General features: G+C 35.3%; 1 protein-coding gene across 2 annotated transcripts in view; it reads right to left on the bottom strand.

The window, feature by feature from the left end:
- Positions 1–2182: 2182 nt before the first annotated feature.
- Positions 2183–20661, bottom strand: part of LOC146394521 (uncharacterized) — a 159656-nt gene continuing 141177 nt past the window's right edge. Inside the window, exons 9-13 of one of the 2 annotated variants that reach the window (XM_085008496.1) lie at positions 19500–19593; positions 9244–9277; positions 8858–8973; positions 7921–7972; positions 2183–3507 (exon numbers count right to left, since the gene is read on the bottom strand). In XM_085008496.1, coding sequence (XP_084864622.1) covers positions 19568–19593 — 26 coding nt within the window. In that variant the 3' untranslated portion in view covers positions 2183–3507; positions 7921–7972; positions 8858–8973; positions 9244–9277; positions 19500–19567. Of the gene's footprint in view, positions 3508–7920; positions 7973–8857; positions 8974–9243; positions 9278–12285; positions 12369–19499; positions 19594–20661 lie in introns of both variants that reach the window. The other variant, XM_085008495.1, reaches the window with a different exon arrangement.

Below are 20661 nucleotides of genomic sequence, written 5' to 3'. Positions count from 1 at the left end.
TTTTAAAGTTTTTTAATCATAGTTTCAATTCTTTTGATTATATTTCCTATTTCCAATCATATTTCCCATTTCTTGCTGGTTCAGTCTTGGGAGGTTGCACTTTCTAAGACTTTCCCAGGGTGCAGGAACCTTTGTTCCCTCACAGCTCCCTCCCTGGGCACAGATCATATCCTGATTGATTCCTTTCTCTCTATGTATATATTTTTTTTCTTTGTCCTACCTGGTTACATGGAAGTTTTCTTGCCCTTTCAGAAGTCTGAGGTTTTTTGTGCATGTTCAGTAGATGTTCCATGTTTACCACTGCATGACAGATGTATTTTGACGTATTTTTGGTAGGGGGTTAGCTCCACATTATACTCCTGCACCATCTTGATTGCCTTCCTATACCACAACTCATTTATTCATTTATCCATCAGTGGACACTTAGTACTTTTCATGTCTTAGGTATTGTAAACAATGCTGCTATGAAAATGGGGATACGGATAGCTTTTCAAGGTAGTGTTTTTGATTCCTTCAGATATATTCCCAGAAATTTAAATGCTGGATCATGTGGTAGTTCTATTCTTAATTCCTTGAGGAACCAGCATACTGTTTTCCATGGTAGCCATACCAATTTATAACTCCAGAAACAGTGCACAAGAGTTCCTTTTTCTTTTCATCCATGCAAGCATTTGTTACTTATTGCCTTTTCAATAACATCCACTCTAACAGGTTGGAAGTGATATCTCATTGTAGTATTTTTTTTTCTTTTTAGGGACACACCTATGGCATATGGAAGTTCCAAGGCTAGGGGTCGAATCAGAGTTGCAGCTGCCCTCCTACGCCACAGCCACAGCAATGTGAAATTCAAGCAGCATCTGTGACCTATGCTGCAGCTTGCAGTAATGCTGTATAACCCACAGAACAAGGCCAGGGATCAAACCCACAACCTCATGGACACTGTGTTGGATTCTTAAGCCACTAAGCCAAAATGGTAACTTCTCATTGTAGTTTTAATTTGCATTTCTCTAATGAGTAGTGATCTCAAATATCTTTTCATGTGGCCATTTGTGTATCTCCTTTGGAAAAATGTCTATTCCAGTCCTTCACCCATGTTTAAATGGATTATTTGTTTTTTTGCTATTGAATAATATGAATTTTTAAAAATATACTTTAGATATTAACCTCTTTTCATATATTGTTTGCAAACATTTTTTCTCATTTTTTAGGATGCCTTTTTATTTTGTTGATGGTTTCTCTTGCTGTTCAGAAACTTTTTACTTTGATGTACTTCCACTTGTTTTCGATTTTCTTGCTTGTGCTTTAGAAGTGATTTCCAAAAATCATTACGAAGACCAATCAGAAGCTTTTTTCCGTTTTTTTCCAGGAGTCTTGTGGTTTTAGGTGTTACATTTAAGCCTTTAATCCATTTTGAGTTAATTTTTTTGCATGTGGTGTAAAAGGATCTAATTTCTTTCTTTTGCATGTGGATATTCAGTTTTTCCAATGCTATTTATTGAAGATACTATCCTTTCCTCATGGAGTACTCTTGCCTTCCTTGTCAAATTTTCTGGGCTCTGGATTTTGTTCCATTGTCTCTGTAACTGTTTTTATGCAAATACCACATGTTTTGATTACTACAGATTTGTAATCTAATATTAAATTAGGGTGATGCCTCCTACTTTGTTTTTCTTTCTCAAGATTTATTTGGCTACTTGCAGTCTTCTGTGGTTCCATTCAAATTTTAGGATTCTTTTTCTATTTCTGTGAAAAATTCCACTGGGATTTTGATAGTGATTACATTAAATCTGTAGATAGATTTGGGTAGCATGAACATTTTAATGCTTATATTAGTACTTTGAATCCATGAGCACAAGATCCCTTTCCATTTATTTGTGTAGTCTTCAATTTTTTCCTCAAAATTTTATAGTAGTCAGTGTACAGGTCTTTCATGTCCCTGGTTGAACTTACTTTTATGTATCTTTAGTCCTTTTGATGCTATTATAAAATGGGATCATAGATTTTGATAATTTTTGATACAGCAAGTTGACAAAAAGCAATAATATGAAATACATGGGAAAGTGCTAACAACAAGCTTGACCTATTTAATAAAGAATTCTCCATCCAAAAATATGAGAAAGCACATCCTTTTTTAGAATCCTTGGAACATATTATAAATTCATTTTTTTAATTGTATTCATTCTTTTTTTTTTCTTTTAGGGCCACAGGGGTTGAACTGGAGCTGCAGCTGCCAGCCTACACCATAGCTCATGGCAATGCCAGGTCCTTAGCCCACTGAGTGGGGCAAGGATTGAACCTACATCCTCATGGATACTAGTTGGGTTCATTTCCACTGAGCCACAATTGGAACTCTTCTCTGTGCATTTTGATCCCAGTATGACTTACAAGTTAATAACAAAATCACAAAATCCTCCAAAATCAGAAATTTAGCATAATGCTAAATAATCAAAAGCATAATGGGAATTTTAAATAAAAGAGAGATAAGTGGCACTGAAAAGCCTACATAGCAAAACTATATAAGGCAGTAAGAAGTACTGTACTGAAGGAAATTTAAGGACTTCAAAACTCCTAAGAGAATACTGGCTAAAAACTAATAAGGTAAGCATCCAAATTAAGGTAGAAGATGGCATTATGCTAAGTGAAGTAAATCAAACTGAGTAAAATACATACTGTATGATATCACTTACATGTACAATTTAAAAAATACAACAAACTAGTAAATATATCAAAAAAAGATGCAGACTAAAAGATACAAAGAACAAACTAGTGGTTACCAGTGGGGATAAGCAACAAAGGGGTGGGGGGTGGGGGAGTTACATGGGAGTTACAAATTACTGGATGTAAGATAGGCTACAAGGATATATTGTACAACATGGGGAATATAGCCAACATTTTATAATAACTGTTGGATAGAATGGATATCTATCCAATGGATAGATATAAATGGATAGAACCTTTAAAAATTGTATAAACATTTTTTAAATAAATGAATAAAAAGAAGGTAGATGAAAAGATAGAATATCCTCAAAAACAGAAGGAAGCAGTTATTTATAATAAGAGAATAATTAAATGAAATATTAAAATAAACAGAAATTAACTTTTAAAACATGAAGTTCTTTGAAAGAAATAACTTGAGATTGAGGGGGGACATATAAAGACAATATAATGATTAAAAGAAGACATAATTATAGATAATATAGAAACTAAAGTGATAGTAAGATAATTCTTTCCACTTTAATATGTCAACAATTATGGAAGTATAGACAAACTGGAAAAATTCTCACAAATTATTACTTCTATAATAATTCAATCATGAAAGAGTATTTCAGGAAAAAAATTATCAAACATTTAAATTCCTATCAATCTTAAGCAAAATCTTCTTCTAAGAATAAGACAGTAATACGCCTTACCTAATTTTACAGAACCAGGATAATCTTGATACCAAAACCAAACAATGGTATTACAAGTAAGCATAGTTGTTAGGCCTTTTTACACTCTTGCAAAATCCTAAAAAAAATCCATTAACAAATCAATTCCAACAGTTCATTAAAATATATACATATTGTGTGTTCAACCTCACTTTATTCCATATATAATGGTGATTTAATTTTTTTTTGTCTTTTGTCTTTTTAGGGCCACACCCACAGCATATGGAGATTCCCAGGCTAGGTGTCCAGTCAGAGCTGTAGCCACTGGCCTATGCCACAGCCACAGCCACAGCCACACCAGATCCAAGCCATGTCTGCAACCTACACTACAGATCACAGCAACACCAGATCCTTAACCCACTGAGTGAGGCCAGGGATCGAACCCACAATCTCATGGTTCCTAGTTGGATTCGTTTCTGCTGTGCCACCCTGGGAACTCCTTGTGATTTAATTTTGAACAACCAATTTATTGATGGATTGGAAATACCAAAATTACTGTTGAAATAGATGGAGAAAAATATACTTGATAAAAATCAACATAAAATTTTAATAAAAACTTAGTAAATTAGGAATAGAAAGTAATTTTTCATAGAAATTAATTTTATTTATTTGTATTTTTATTTCTTTTTGTCTTTTTGCCATTTCTTGGGCTGCTCCTGTGGCATATGGAGGTTCCCAGGCTAGGGGTTGAATTGGAGCTGTAGCCACCAGCCTATGCCAGAGCCACAGCAACGTGGGATCCGAGCCACATCTGTGACCTACACCACAGCTCACAGCAATGCCGGATCGTTAACCCACTGAGCAAGGGCAGGGATCAAACCTGAAACCTCATGGTTCCTAGTCGGATTCATTAACCACTGCACCACGACGCAAACTCCAATTTTATTTTAATTTTTAAAAATTTTTTATTGTTAATTCCCCAATACAATTTTTTTCTACTGAACAGCATGGTGACCCAGTAAATAATTTCTTTAACTTGATAAAGAATATGTTTTTTTAAATGAGGCAATAGTTACTTTAAGTGGGCTACTTTTAGAAGCACTCCTTTTCAAACTAGAAACAAGAGTACTCACTTTTATAACTTCAATTCAATATTGTGCCATAGTTTGTAGTTAGCAAAACACATCAGTCAAGAGATGTTGGTAACAAAAGGCTTAGAGTGGAAGAAATAAAACTGCCATATTTAGAGTTGATATAATAATTTATACAGAAAAAACTCAAAAAAGTCTTCAGACAACTTAGAAATAATAGGTGAACTTATCAGTTTGATATAAGATTAATTTACATAAATAAATCACATTGCATATATAAAACACAAGGGACTAAAATGTATTTTTAAAAATGCATATTCAAAAATAAGTGCTACTTATACCAACATATATCACATATCTAAGATTTTAAAAAGACATGCAAAACTTTTTCAGGAAAGAACTATAAAATTATTGTTAAGTGACATTAAATTAGACTGAAATACATGGAGAAATATGCTATATTCATGGATAGGAAGACATTATTATTAAAAAAAAAGTTGTTCTTTAATTCACTCCCTAGACTCAGGGGAATTTCCACCATCCCAAGAGCAATTTCAAATAAATTCTTTTCAGAGATTTTCACAGATGTAACAACCTAATTATAGTATTTATAGAAAAGAAAAAAGGAAAAAAGGAACTTTCTGAAACATCCTATTAGCTATTACAAACCTATATTAACTAAGTATATTACTGGCATGGGGTAGACACGTTCACCAGTGAAGTCAAACAGAAAGTATAGTAAACGAAAACATTTATACGCAAATTTGCTGTATCAGAGGTATTGTGTTTGTTAGATTATAAATGAGTGACTACTCACTTGGTAGACTTAAAAAATGTATCCACATATGATAAATCCTTGCCATATACACACAAAAAAATCAACTCCATATATATATATGAAGGACTTAAATGTCCAAAATAAAAAAATATAAAGCCCTTAGTAAAATATAGTGGTAACAATTTGTTAGATCTTGGAAAAGAAAATGACTTCTTTGCAAACAGTAAATCACCCACAAAAACAAAAGATTTTTTCACTCAGGGTAAACTAGGCCTTAAACAACATACTATATGCCCACTGTAGCAAAAGAACTGCACTCATTACTCAAGGGCCCAGTCTGACCAAAGCTTCATCTTAATTAGAGGGGCAGGGAAGAGAAAACAAGTTTAATTTTATGCTGCCACTTAAATATTTTGCCTAGAGTGACAAATGCCACTTTTTTCCCCAATTGACTAAAATAAATCACATGACAATGAGTAAATTCACTAAGATAGCAATGTATTCCTCTCACTTGAAGGGTATTATGTGTGAAAATAATGTAGTTTTCCACAAACACTAACTATATATTTGACTATATTTAAGTTAATATATATTGTTAAAATTATGCAAAAGTAAAACAATTTTAAGGGATTGCTATAACACATATTAAACTGTAAGTCTAAATCACCAAAAGGGATGGTACCAGTAGAAGAATACATAGATTAATGGGGAAAAAATACTCCAGAAATGTATGAGCAACACACCCCCAATTAGCAAAGAGCACAATTAATATCCCTATCTTGATTTCTAAATGTCATTCTTAATGACAAGGAATCAGATGTTTTTGGGGAAATTCATGATTATAGGTCTTAGGCAGGGAAGTGTAAGGTAAGCCTCACATTCCTTTTTAGCCACAAAGCAAAGAAATGCACAAAGTCTAATATACTCATGTCAAAAGACAGAGATGGTGATTGGGATGAGCTTCTACTGACATAATTTGGAAAAATTTGAAAATTGAAAGATACAGTGAACTAGTAACAACATCAAACTGCACAGACAAAAACTAATAGAATTGCAGGGAAAAAATAGATGAATCTGCTATCAAAGCTGGAGACTTCAATACCCCTTTCTTAGAAATATATCCAGCAGGAAGAAAATCAGTAAGGATAAAGTTTAGCTCAACAACACTGTCAACCAACTGGATATGACTGACATCTATAGACTACTTCATCAAACAACAGCAGAATTCACATTTTTCTTAAGCTCACTAGGAACATTCACCAAGAAAGACAACAATCTGGACTATGAAACACACTTTTACAAATTTAAATGAACTGAAATTATACAATGTCTGCCCTTGTACCATGATAGATTAAATTAGAAATCAATAACAGGATACAAAATTAATACACAGAAATCAATTGCATTTCTATATACTGCTTTTCACAATAGCACTGACAATGAAAGATCAGAAAGAAAATTAGGGAAACCATCCTATTTACCAACACATCATAAAATACCTAGGAATAAACCTACCAAAAGGGACAGAATATCTATACTCTGAAAACTATAAGGCACTGATGAAAGAAATCAAAGAGAACACAAACAGATGTAAAGATAGACCATGTTCTTGGATTGGAACAATCAATCTTGTTAAAACGACTATACTACCCAAGGCTATCTACAGATTCAATGTAATCCCTATCAAATTACCAAGCACATTCTTGACAGAACTAGAACAATATATTTTAAAATCTGTATAGAAACGCAAAAGACTCTGAATAGCCAAAGCAATATTGAAACGAAAAAAAATGGAAATGGAGGAATCAGGCTCCCTGACTTCAGTCTATACTACAAAGCTACAGTCATCAAAATAGTATGGTACTGGGACAAAAACAGAAATATAGATTAATGGAACAGGATAGAAAGCCCAGAAATAAACCAAAGCACCTCTGGTCAACTAATCTATGACAAAGGAGGCAAAAAACATACAGTGAAGGAAAGATTGTCTCTTCAATAAGTGGTGCTGGGAAAAGTGGACAGCTACATGTAAAAGAATGAAAATAGAACAATCCCTAACACCATAAACAAAAATAAACTCAAAATGGATTAAAAACATAAATATAAGGCCAGATACTATAAAACACCTAGAGGAAAACATAGGCAGGTATGCTCTTTGGCATAAATCACAGCAACTTCTTGTTGGATCTGCCTCCTAGAATAAGGTCAATAAAAACAAAAATAAACCAATGGGACCTAATTAAACTCAAAAACTCTTGCACAGCAAAGGAGTCCATTAAAAAAAGACAACCCTGAGAACGTGAGAAAATCTTCTCAAATGATGCAAGAGACAAGGGCCTAATCTCCAAAATATACAAAGAATTCATACAACTCAACAACAAAAAAACCCAAATAACCCAATTAAAAAATGGGCAGAAGACCTAAATAGACATTTCTCCAAAGAAGACATACAGTATGGAGGTACCTCAGAAAATTAAATATAGAACTACTGTATGATCCAGCAATCTCACTCCTGGGCATATATCTGGACAAAACTTTCACTGAAAAAGATACATGCACCCATGTGTTCATCACGGTGCTTTTCACAATAGCCAAGACATGGAAACAACCTAAATGTCCATCAACAAATGAATGCATTAAGATGATGTGGTGCAATGGAATACAGAGAAACTCATATACTCACATAGACATATGTAAGAACATCCATGGTGACACCATTTTTAAAGAGCAAAAACCTGGAAACAAACCAGTATGCATCAAGAGGAGAATGGATGAATAAATTGTGTATGCTCACAAAAAGGAATATTGTATAGGAGTTAAAATGAATAAATTATAACAAGATACAACTATATATATACACATACATATATATACACACCAGAATTTTTAAGTTAAAAAATCCCAAAAGATAACATACAGCTCATATATCTATATTTATAATATGTATATAAATATCTACAAAAATCTATATATCTTTCCATACACTTTTTAGGAATACATATTGAGAAAGTCCTTTTTTCTCCAAGTACAACTCCTAAACTAAGAAGGAGTCAAATGCTTCATCCTCCCTCCCATTTTCCTGGGTGATGAGGCATATTTAAAGGGTGTGTCTCGGGAGTTCCCATCATGGCTAAATGGTTAACAAATCCGACTAGGAACCATGAGGTTTCGGGTTTGATCCCTGGCCTCATTCAGTGGGTTAAGGATCCCGCATTGCTGTGGCTGTGACGTAGGCCGACGGCTACAGCTCTAATTGGACCCCTGGCCTGGGAACCTCCATATGCCACGGGTGCAGACCTAGAAAAGAAAAGAAAAAAAGGGTATCTCGAAATAAGACTTTTTCTTTTAAAAGTTTATGTAATTCTCTAATGCAAAGGTAGATTGTTACTATAGAATACTCAGCAACATTCCTAAAACTATTTGTGACATAAGTGTAGCTGGCAATTAGGTGATTTTATTCTGGAAAATTTTCACATTTTAAAACCCAGCGACATAAATAAATGTTTTTATTCATACCATTCCTTCAATCTTTTTGTTGGATTATTATTCATCTTTTTTAGTGTAATGCTCATGTGTGCAGGGTCAACTGAGGGCTGGCTAGATGGCTGTATTGAACTTGCCTGTGTTTAGTCACATGTCTGGAGTCAGCTGACTATTCACTGGGGTGACTACTCTCATCTGCATTTTTCATGTTGCAACAGGTTGGCTAGGGCATTCCCATGGTGACAACAGAGGCCTAAGAAGCAAGCAGAAATATGGAAGACTCAGAGATGGCATACCAACAGCTCTTAAGTCACATGGCCAAATGCAGCATTAAAGGATAACAGCATTACAATGTGCAGATACAGTAGGAAGAAATAATATGGGACTAATTTTGCAATCTACTAGTGGCACTTATGTCTTTATTCCCAAATCACTGGTCTTTGAATTATAAGGCCATTTTTTTGTCACCTTACATCATCCCTTCCCACTTCATCACAGTAGTTTAGGTTGGGGCTAATCTTACCTAATTCCTGTGTGGGTTGTTTTATCTCCAAGGTCTGAGGGAAAAGAATTTCAACAGTGTGTTACCTAGCTAGGTTGGTAAATATTGGTCTGTATTTCTAATTTGCGAAGCATCACTTAATTTTTGTATTACAGGTAATTCTTTCAGACAAATATAACTTCTTCAGAAATTACATGTCTTGAGGTTAATAACATCTTTTAAATACTTTTTCTTATAGAGTTTAACCTGCTCATAGTAGGTGCTCAATAAATATCAGCAGTTTTTTTAATGGATACATCATTTTAGAGGCAAACAAAAAAATCTGTTATTTTAAGGATAAAAAGTCCAGGCTAAAGAGAGTATTCAAATATGGATTTTCTATAAGCAGTAGAGAAATGTATTTTTATTTTTTAAAAAAAAACTAAAACACTCAATTAAATATTAATTACTTTTTTCTTGATGGAATACTTTAATTGACCTAGCAGAAGCTTGTTATGAAGCATAGAAAAAACAACTGCTATTATTATAAACCAGTGGTATTCTACCCTGGCTTCAAACTATAATCCCTTGGGGAGCCTTTTAAACAATACCAATGCCACCTTAGATCAATTAACTCCATATCTCTGGAGGTGGAGCCTAAGTATCAATAGACTTGAAAGCTCCCTAGATAACTCTACTGTGAAAACAAGGTTGAGGATAGATGCTTTAAACTCTTCTAAAAATAACCAACAAGAGAGTCTGGATATTAGCAATATACTTGGAAGCAACACATGGCTGTTAACTTGGCTTTGCTAAACAATCCTGACAGATGAAACAGTATCCTAATTAATTGGTCTTCCTAAGTCCATTTGGGCCTTTACCTGGCAGCATTTTCAAAACACAGTTTTTGGAAATGCTGAATTTCATTTATTATAAAGTAGTTCATAGATGCTGGCCCTGCAAAGTTACAATTTGACTTATATTGTGATATAAAATCAATTTGATATCACTGGGATGTAGATCTCCTGATGAGAGATGACAAAGACCAGCTGAGGCTTTAGCTAAATGATGTGTGAGAACACTGAGGAGCAGACAATTGGAAACTAATGAGATGATAAAGGCTTTCAGGTAGGTGAGTTGATCAGCTACCTGCTGAGACCCTCTCACTGTAGAAGAGCTCAGGCCCCTCTTTTCCATCTTAGGTGCAATCAAGGTTAGTGCTATTTGGTTAAGAACTGTCTCTGCTCATTTTTGGAGGTAAAGTTGGAAAGAGAAGTGGGAACTGGTAGGTATATCTTCCATCTCACATTTACATACACTCCAGTCTAAGATGCATTCTTATTAGCACTAGCATATAGTGTCACAGGGATGATTGGTGGTGGCACCTATGAAGGAAATTTGGGCCATAGATTCAAACATTATGGCCACTTCAGGGTGTACTTGCTGCTCCATAAACTGCTGACCTTGACTGAAATTCCCTGACCCCATCATCCCTGACCAAAGATGGCCAAATTCTACCTTTTACCCAGAGCAGAGTGGCTGTGGTTGGAAAAACAAGGTATGAGGGTATACTTTAAAGTCAAGGCAAAATCAGGTTTTAAATTCTAACAAATTCAGTTTGATTTGGAAGTTCCAACTTTAAGGAATTTAAAATACCTCATGATGAGATGATATCAAATTGTAATGGAATATATTGGCAAAATACAAATATGTAAACAAAATAATTAAGGGTTATTGAGGTATTAAAAATGTGAACTAAAAAGATCATTAAGACTGGACTAGGGAAGTGATTGTCCATAGCAGCCTTAAGACATGCTCTGGACAATAAGTGTGCCAATGTCAAAAAAAGTATAGAAAATGCTGCAAACGACATCCCCTTCTTAGAGTGTCACTGTATCGATGATCAGAGTAAAGGCCCAGAGAAATAATATAGTAAATAATAAGGTTTGAGCTTGCTTATTCTGAGTTTCAAAATATTCTTAGAGCACTTTCTGTCATGATGCAGATTATATCTTGGGGAACACTGAACTGGTATTGTTCATATAGTTAATCATAAAGGGATATATCAATTACATGAAATATAAAGCCACAAACTGAATAATCTTGGATAATTTACCTTTTCTTGAAGTCCACCAACAAATGTTAGGTGTGGAGATTATTTCATCATTTTGGTTTTCACCATCCACAAGAATACAGCTACTGAACTATACTATTAGATTTAAATCTAGTACAGTTCTAAGGTAATCCAGGGAAGAAATTTAAAAGTGTGATATTCAGGTCACTCACTTTTGAATGTAGTCTAGGTTTTCAATGTCTCTTGGCAAATATGGCACTTAGAATTTTACAATACTCTTGGTGCAGTCAAGCCAGAACAGGTCATCTATAATACAACTACAGTCATCTGGTATCTGCAGAGGATTATTTTCAGGACCCATGGTGGATATTAAATATCCACATATACTCAGATCCTACAGTCAGTCGACCCTCCATCTGTGGGTTTAGCATCTACAAATTCAGCCAACTGCAGATTGTATATTAAGTTTGCGATCTGTGGCTAGTTGAACCTATGAATGTGAAACTATGGATATGGATGGCTGACTGTATATTTATTGAAAAAAACCCACATATAAGTGGACCCATGCAGTTCAAACCAATGCTGTTTAAGTGTCAACTGAATTTCTTCCTATTAAATACTTTTCTCTCCTTTCTACTCCTTCCTCTTTTCCTTCTTTCATTTTTCTATACTTTCCTTGTCTTCTTTCTTTCTAAAAATAACCCATTTTACAAACATCCTAATTCAAATGCTTTAGGCTCATGTCCTTTAGAAATAGGTTTATTTAGATTTTGTTTTACTCAAAACCCATTATTTCAAAATATAACTATTGATACTGCATTGAATAATTATAATGTTCTTGCAAAACTTAGCTTACTCCAAGTGTTACCACTAGAAAGAATTACTTAATATTGATGTTTCATTAATAGCATTCGAATATGAATGTGTAGTAAATTCTTCTATCTTGCAGATAAAGAATGAGGAATGAGGTTTCAGCTCAAAATGGTGATGTAGGAAGATTCTGAACTCACCTCCACCCATGGACAAATTGGATCTACAGCTACATATGGAACAATTTCCTCTTTAAAAAACCCAAAGGCTGGCTGAATGATGACTACACACAAAGCAGAGAAGAAAAACAAATCACAGTAGGTAGGAGAGGCTGGAACCCAATCTCACCATAAACCCCACCCTTGGAATGGTGACCCACACCAGGAGGGAGCTCAAAACCCAGAGCCTCTCCCCAAGAAGTAAAGGGTTTGAACCTCACATTGGGCACCTCAACTTTTTTTTTTTTTTAATTTTATTTTTTTATTTTCCCACTGTACAGCAAGGGGGTCAGGTTATCCTTACATGTATACATTACAATTACAGTTTTTCCCCCACCATTTCTTATGTTGCAACATGAGTATCTAGACATAGTTCTCAATGCTATTCAGCGGGATCTCCTTGTAAATCTATTCCAGGTTGTGACTGATAAGCCCAAGCTCCCGATCCCTCCCACTCCCTCCCCCTCCCATCAGGCAACCACAAGTCTCTTCTCCAAGTCCAAGATTTTCTTTTCTGCGGAGATGTTCATTTGTGCTGGATATTAGATTCCAGTTATAAGTGATATCATATGGTATTTGTCTTTGTCTTTCTGGCTCATTTCACTCAGTATGAGATTCTGTAGTTCCATCCATGTTGCTGCAAATGGCATGATGTCATCCTTTTTTATGGCTGAGTAGTATTCCATCGTGTATATATACCACATCTTCCGAATCCAATCCTCTGTCGATGGACATTTGGATTGTTTCCATGTCCTGGCTATTGTGAATAGTGCTGCAATGAACATGCGGGTGCATGTGTCTCCTTTAAGTAGAGCTTTGTCCGGATAGATGCCCAGGAGTGGGATTGCAGGGTCATATGGAAGGTCTATGTATAGATTTCTAAGGTATCTCCAAACTGTTCTCCATAGTGGCTGTACCAGTTTACATTCCCACCAACAGTGCAGGAGGGTTCCCTTTTCTCCACAGCCCCTCCAGCACTTGTTATTTGTGGATTTATTAATGATGGCCATTCTGACTGGTGTGAGGTGGTATCTCATGGTAGTTTTGATTTGCATTTCTCTTATAATCAGCGATGTGGAGCATTTTTTCATGTGTTTGTTGGCCATCTGTATATCTTCTTTGGAGAAATGTCTATTCAGGTCTTTTGCCCATTTTTCCATTGATTGATTGGTTTTTTTGCTGTTGAGTTGTATAAGTTGCTTATATATTCTAGAGATTAAGCCCTTGTCAGTTGCATCATTTGATACTATTTTCTCCCATTCTGTAAATTGTCTTTTTGTTTTCTTTTGGGTTTCCTTTGCTGTGCAAAAGCTTTTCAGTTTGATGAGGTCCCATGGGTTTATTTTTGCTCTAATTTCTATTGCTTTGGGAGACTGACCTGAGAAAATATTCATGATGTTGATGTCAGAGAGTGTTTTGCCTATGTTTTCATCTAGGAGTTTGATGGTGTCCTGTTGTATATTTAAGTCTTTCAGCCATTTGGAGTTTATTTTTGTGCATGGTGTGAGGGTGTGTTCTAGTTTCATTGCTTTGCATGCAGCTGTCCAGGTTTCCCAGCAATGCTTGCTGAATAGACTTTCTTTTTCCCATTTTATGTTCTTGCCTCCCTTGTCAAAGATTAATTGACCATAGGTGTCAGGGTTAATTTCCGGATTCTCTATTCTGTTCCATTGGTCTGTCTGTCTGTTTTGATACCAGTACCACACTGTTTTGATGACTGTGGCTTTGTAGTATTTCTTGAAGTCTGGGAGAGTTATGCCTCCTGCTTGGTTTTTGTTTCTCAGGATTGCTTTGGCGATTCTGGGTCTTTTGTTGTTCCATATAAATGTTTGGATTGTTTGTTCTAGTTCTGTGAACAATGTCATGGGTAATTTGATAGGGATTGCATTGAATCTGTAGATTGCTTTGGGTAGAATGGCCATTTTCACAATATTGATTTTTCCAATCCAGGAACATGGAATATCTTTCCATTTCTTTACATCTTCTTTGATTTCTTTGATTAAGGTTTTATAGTTCTCGGCATATAGGTCCTTTACCTCTTTGGTCAGGTGTATTCCGAGGTATTTGATTTTGTGTGGTACAATTTTAAAAGGTATCGTATTTTTGTATTCCTTTTCTAATGTTTCATTGCTGGTATACAGAAATGCAACTGACTTCTGAATGTTAATCTTATATCCTGCCACTTTGCTGAATTTATTAATCAGTTCAAGGAGTTTTGGGGTTGAGTCCTTAGGGTTTTCTAGGTATAGAATCATGTCAACTTTTAAAACCAGCATCTGAGAGACAAGCCCAAAAGCATCTGACTTTGAAAACCAATGGAGGTTCCCAGGCTAGGGGTCGAATCTGAGCTGTAGCCACCGGCCTACGCCAGAGCGACAGCAACGCGGGATCCAAGCCACGTCGGCAACCTACACCACAGCTCACGGCACCGCCGGATCGTTAACCCACTGAGCAAGGGCAGGGACTGAACCTGCAACCTCATGGTTCCCAGTCGGATTCGTTAACCACTGCGCCACGACGGGAACTCCCCAAGAAATAGCAAAAAGACAAAATAAATAAATAAATAAATGAAATTTAAAAAAAAAATTTAAAATGAAAACCAATGGGACTTATGTCCCAAGACATACAAGACTCTAGTCACGAGAAACTGCCCTTAAAAGGCTAGTATGCTCAGACTCATTTGCCCCAGGGCCCAGCTCAGAAGCAGCTGATCATGCCCAGACTTAAAGTGAAGGAGGTTTATCTGCTTATATTAAAGTGTTGGCCTCAGGGGCACACATCTCATTAAACACATCTAGGAGCCTGCTGGAACACTCTCCAGGGCAGACACTGGCAGGTGCAGTTTTTATACTCACCATGTCCTGTGCTTCAGAGCACCAGTATTTCCTGGTATAGGGAGCTTTCAACATCTGATGGACTTATTTTTGTGCCTGCAACCCAGGGGATGCCTCTTGACCATCTGATTCTGGAAGCCAGGGAGCTTGCACTCCTTGTCCCATGGTACTATAATAATTGGTATCACATAGAAAGGAGTTCATACCCCTGTCTGGTGCTCCAATTTTTACAGCTGCTGCAAGGGAACACCTCTCCATTGCCTGGCTCTGGTGGGGCTTACACTCATGGGACTTACACTTGTGGGTCCAGTAGGACTGCAACCAATGGAGAAAGAGTTCTTAAAACAGCTACTGCCCTCAGGGCACAAGAGGAAAAAGATACAAGAGCTGTCCTTCCCTGAAAAAGGCCTATTAGCTAATCTAGGCTGCAGCCTGAGCATCAGGCTTCAGTTTTGGCACCCACTGGTGAAGCTGCTGTGGAAAACAGTATGGAGGTTCCTCACAGAAAAATAGCACTACCATATGATCCAGCAATTCCACTTTGGAGTATTTATTCCAAAGAAATAAAAACACTAACTCTAAAAGATCGCTATGCCCTCATATTCATTGTAGCATTGTTCATAATAGCCAAGATATAGAAACAATCTGAGTGACCGATGGGTGAACGGATAAAGAAATTATGAGATTTTACACACACGCGCACACACACACACACAATGGAAAATTATTCAGCCATAAAAAAGAATGAAACTTGCCATTTGTGACAACATAGATGGACATTGAGGGGATTATGCTAAGTAACTCAGGCAGAAAAAAGATAAATACCATTATGTTTTATATGTGGAATTTATGGGAAAAAAAAACCCAAGCTCAAAGATACTAATGGGTGCTTGCCAACAGCAGGGGGTGGTGGGTGGGAGAAAAACAAAAGAATTATCTAAATCTCATTTATTTCATTTCCAGCACTCCATCCTAAGGGGAAAAAATGAGAAATGTTTTTACACTAGAATATCTGCACATCTACATATCACCTCAGTAGGGCAGTTTTGATAGTCAACCATTATTTGGATATTATTTAGAGGAAGGAATATTATAAAAGGCCATGAAATGACTTTCTAATGTCAGAGTAGCCTTAGTCAACAGGCAGAGCAGAAATCAATCTAAATGAATAAAAGCAAAAGTAAAAATATGAAATATGTGTATATAACATTATAATAGTGTAAACACACAAACTGTTGATAAAAGTGATTTTTGATTTGTTTCTAATAAACAATATTCCACTGGTGAAAAGTATACAATAACATTGTATACTTAATGTATACAAATGTTAATATATTTATATAAACTACAAGCCTGTGTTTCAAATAATTAGTTTAACATCCCAAATGCTTTTATGAATTATGAAGAATATCAGTTCCCTGGTCTCACATGACTAGTCTAAGTGAGTAGTGGTAGCAAATATTTTTGGTTTGATCCTTCTCCCCCCAGTGGGACCAGAACTCAGACAGTATGAATCCACAGACCATATACTCATGCACTACACTATACTATCTTTTGCTCTGAAAATATCATACAAAGAATACATTAAACACCCTGGCCATTGTTTCCATTAACGACACTGGTACTTGTCTCAAATTCTGTTTGCAAAATATGACAGTGTGCCAAGAAATGTTGCTCTGCATGCAGCTTTTACTGAAAGCTATATTTACACTGGTGCTTAGTATTGGTGGCACTGCAACCAACAATTCCATAGAGGTACAAAACACTGAAATATATTTCAAATATATTTGAAATCTCAAGAAATATGGGACTTAAATTACTTGAATGGAAGATACTGTTACATTTTATGACCAAACCCAGAAATGTTACATATACAAATTTTATATGTATATGTTTTTAGGAATAGAGACTTTTTGACTTCCATAAATATCTAGAAACTTATCAAACTATGGGTTGTAAAACTGCCATTTTATGAAACAAATGTGAGTTTGTTAAATGTGATTTAATTCACGGACACAAAACAATGGGAAAATTCATTTTAGTTGCTTGTAAATGTGGTAATTGAGAGAAATTTTGGCAAAAAGATTCTCTTTGGACTTTTTAGGCTCTTTAATTGGAAGGCAGGTAGTATAATACAACTAATGAAAAATACTTTGGTAGGAAAATGTATTTTAATCGAAATTAAAGGAGTTGACTGAAACATTTTACCTAGGAAAGGAGAATTAACTAGTGAGCTTGACAATGTATACATTAAAGGATATGTTGCTTATACTTTAATAATTCTATAATTCTATGCTTAAATGGGAACATTAAAAAAAATATCTGTGTGGTAATAAAGTTTCAAAAAATCCAAAACACTCTTTCCTACTGATAACAAGAGTTATTTAAAGAATTCATGGGGGTTCCCGTCGTGGCGCAGTGGTTAACGAATCCGACTAGGAACCATGAGGTTGCGGGTTCGGTCCCTGCCCTTGCTAAGTGGGTTAACGATCCGGCGTTGCCGTGAGCTGTGGTGTAGGTTGCAGACGCAGCTCGGATCCTGCATTGCTGTGGCTCTGGCGTAGGCCAGTGGCTACAGCTCCAATTCAACCCCTAGCCTGGGAACCTCCATATGCCGCGGGAGCGGCCCAAGAAATAGCAACAATAACAACAACAACAACAACAACAAAAAGACAAAAGACAAAAAAAAAAAAAAAGAATTCATGGAAATAAATTTGTCCAACATAAAATTAAACTCAGAATCATTAATGCACAGATCATTTATAAACAAATGCCTGTAGATTTTGAAAAACCCTAATCTTCTGATTATAATGATTCTTTATTCTGCAATGACTTGATGAATTCCACTACTAAATTAGTGAAACATGCAAATAATTTAGAGTTTTTGTCTCTGTATATTTTCTTATCTGTCACAATTTCCAAATTCTCTATAGCGTCAATGCTGAAAGACTTTCCTCCAGACTATACCTTTTTAATTTCAGTGAAGGTGTTTTGACTTATAAATAAAAACATACATTTATACAGTAAACCTACTTTTTATAAAATTTCCTAAATAGTATGGTTTTAAAAATTATAAAATGATAAATGCCAGCCTTCATTGTTTCTAAAAAAATGTGAGAAATAGAAAACCAAAGTAGTCAATAAAATATTGACCATCATTTTTCAAATTGACCAAATTGATGAAATAATTTTAGGAAGACTGAATCATTTTATTAAATGATATATCCTTTCATAATTTAAGAAAAGACTACTAGCATGAGAAATGAATCCTGATAGAAATCCTCTCAATGTAGTTCCAAACAACCATAGTTTGTATTTACAAAATAGAAAATAATGCAATTACCTTTAAAAACTTATCATGGAGGGATAAAGATTGAATTTTCCAAAAAAAAAATGGCATGGTCCCAAAATTTTCTAAGGTCCCTAACCTGTCAGAAAGTGACCTTTCTTACCACCTGTGAGATTGGGACCTTATAAGCCAGGTCAGTGTTCTTGGGATGGTTTTGTAGTCATTTGGACAACATATAAAGTCAATACTTTAAGACTGGGTTTATTACCCCTGATTTGATGAGATTCATTTGCAAATATGATGTATCTAGGTATGGCCATGATTGCAAGAACAATTTTTCCAGTTATATATCTGGATATAAAGGAGGATAGATTCTTACTGAAACCATGTCAATAAATAAAACTACCATGAAAGGTAAGAGCACTCAAGTAAAAAGTACTATTTGTTTCTAAACTGTGAGAGGCCAGTGAGAATCAAATAACATTAAAACATTTCATTTTACTTTACAGAAGCATAGTCTACTAAATTGAGTGTTAGAAGTAGCTTAAGAAAAAAAGCATGGGACTTCCTTACCTAACATTAAAAACAAAATATTAAAAAAATTCCAGGGAGTTCCCATCATGGCTCAGTGGAAACAAATCTGACTGCTATCCATGAGGATGCAGGTTTGATCTCTGGCCTTGCTCAGTGGGTTAATGATCTGGCGTTGGCATGAGCTGTGGTATAGCTTGCAGACACAGCTCGGATCCTGTGTTGCTGTGGCTGTGGTGTAAGCTCTGATTCGACCCCTAGCCTGGGAACCTCCATTTGCCGTGGGTGATGCTATAAAAAGACAAAAAAAATTCCAATATTTCAAAAAAAATACAATAAGATGTATTTCTTCAGTCCTAAATGATGAATTTTGTTCCATCGTCTCAAGCCAGCAATCTACTTTTGCAGTCTATTTGCTTCTGGACGAAAAAGGTTCCTAAAAATCCTGACTTATTCCATAGTATAAATTCAAAGTTGTCTAGGCAAAATGGGAAGCCTAGAGCCAAAAGTCTATCCTTTGAAGTATCAATAGTTGAGAGTACCTGTTAAAATCCTTTCTAAGAGGCTGGAAGACTGTCCTTTGTTGAAGGCACAGATTTTAGCTTCTAGCTTATACCAGAGACTTGAGACAAATGCCTAGGAGCAGAAAAATGTTTGATGAGATGAGAGGCTGTAGTTAATTTATCACAGTGCTAATAATATCATGGTTTTCTATTGGGGTATAATAAGTAACTATTTTATAAAGATTTAGTCAATAGTTCCTCTAAGGATAAGAATGCATTATTGCAATACATGCACTGACAAATCTCTAAGTCTTCCCATAAAATGTATAGTCTCTGTAATATTTACATTAATAACATGTTAACTATAAAAATTTTACCTTAGGAAGACCAAGCATTTCTTCTGATTTGAAGATTTTGTTCACACAATTCTTACAATAGTGTTAATTAACATGGACCTATTCAACCTATTTATAGTATATTTTTGCTTTATGAAGTAAATAATCTTTTTGATTTTCCAAGGGCCTTCCAGAGAATCTACAAGATCTCTTTTAATGTGAATATTAAGCTTGAAGTTTTATTTTTTTCTTCTCAACTTAGTTTCTATCTTAGGAAAGTAAAATCAAAGGAATTGTCAGGGATTCGATCAATTGTTTTAGATGTTCAACATGCCTGAGAAACAATATATGGTTACCTGCTTAATTAAAGTGACAATAAAATATTTTAAAATAATTACTTGAAAAGGTAACACAGTTGTAAGTAACTTTATCTTTTTTGACAAATGAAGAATCTATGCTGTTTTGTTAATAATAATCAAAACAGAAAAATATTTTGGTAAGATAGGAATTTCCAGAAGGTAAACAATAACCTTTGTACCTCCTGTTAAGATCACTAAGACACCTTAATCATTTTAATAAAGGGAAAAGTCATAGTACACTTTTTTCTTTTTTAATTTTTTATATAATGATTATTTTTTCCATTATACCTGGTTTACAGTGTTGTCAATTTTCTACTGTACAGCATGATGACCCAGTCATACATACATGTATATATTCTTTTTTCTCACATTATCATGTTCCTTCATAAGTGACCAGACATAGTTCCCAGTGCTACACAGAAGGATCTCACTGCTAATCCATTCCTAATGCAATAGTCTGCATCTCTTAACCCCAAGCATCCCATCCAGCCCACTCCCTCCCCCCCT

The sequence above is a fragment of the Sus scrofa genome, chromosome X (assembly GCF_054392235.1).
Source record: "Sus scrofa isolate SSC_HxYL_T2T_F1_AM1 chromosome X, Sscrofa_HxYL_maternal_Yorkshire_Landrace_v2.0, whole genome shotgun sequence".
Taxonomy (NCBI): Eukaryota; Metazoa; Chordata; class Mammalia; order Artiodactyla; family Suidae; genus Sus; species Sus scrofa.
Note: the sequence above shows the minus strand (reverse complement) of the source record. Positions and strands in the feature narration are given on the sequence as shown.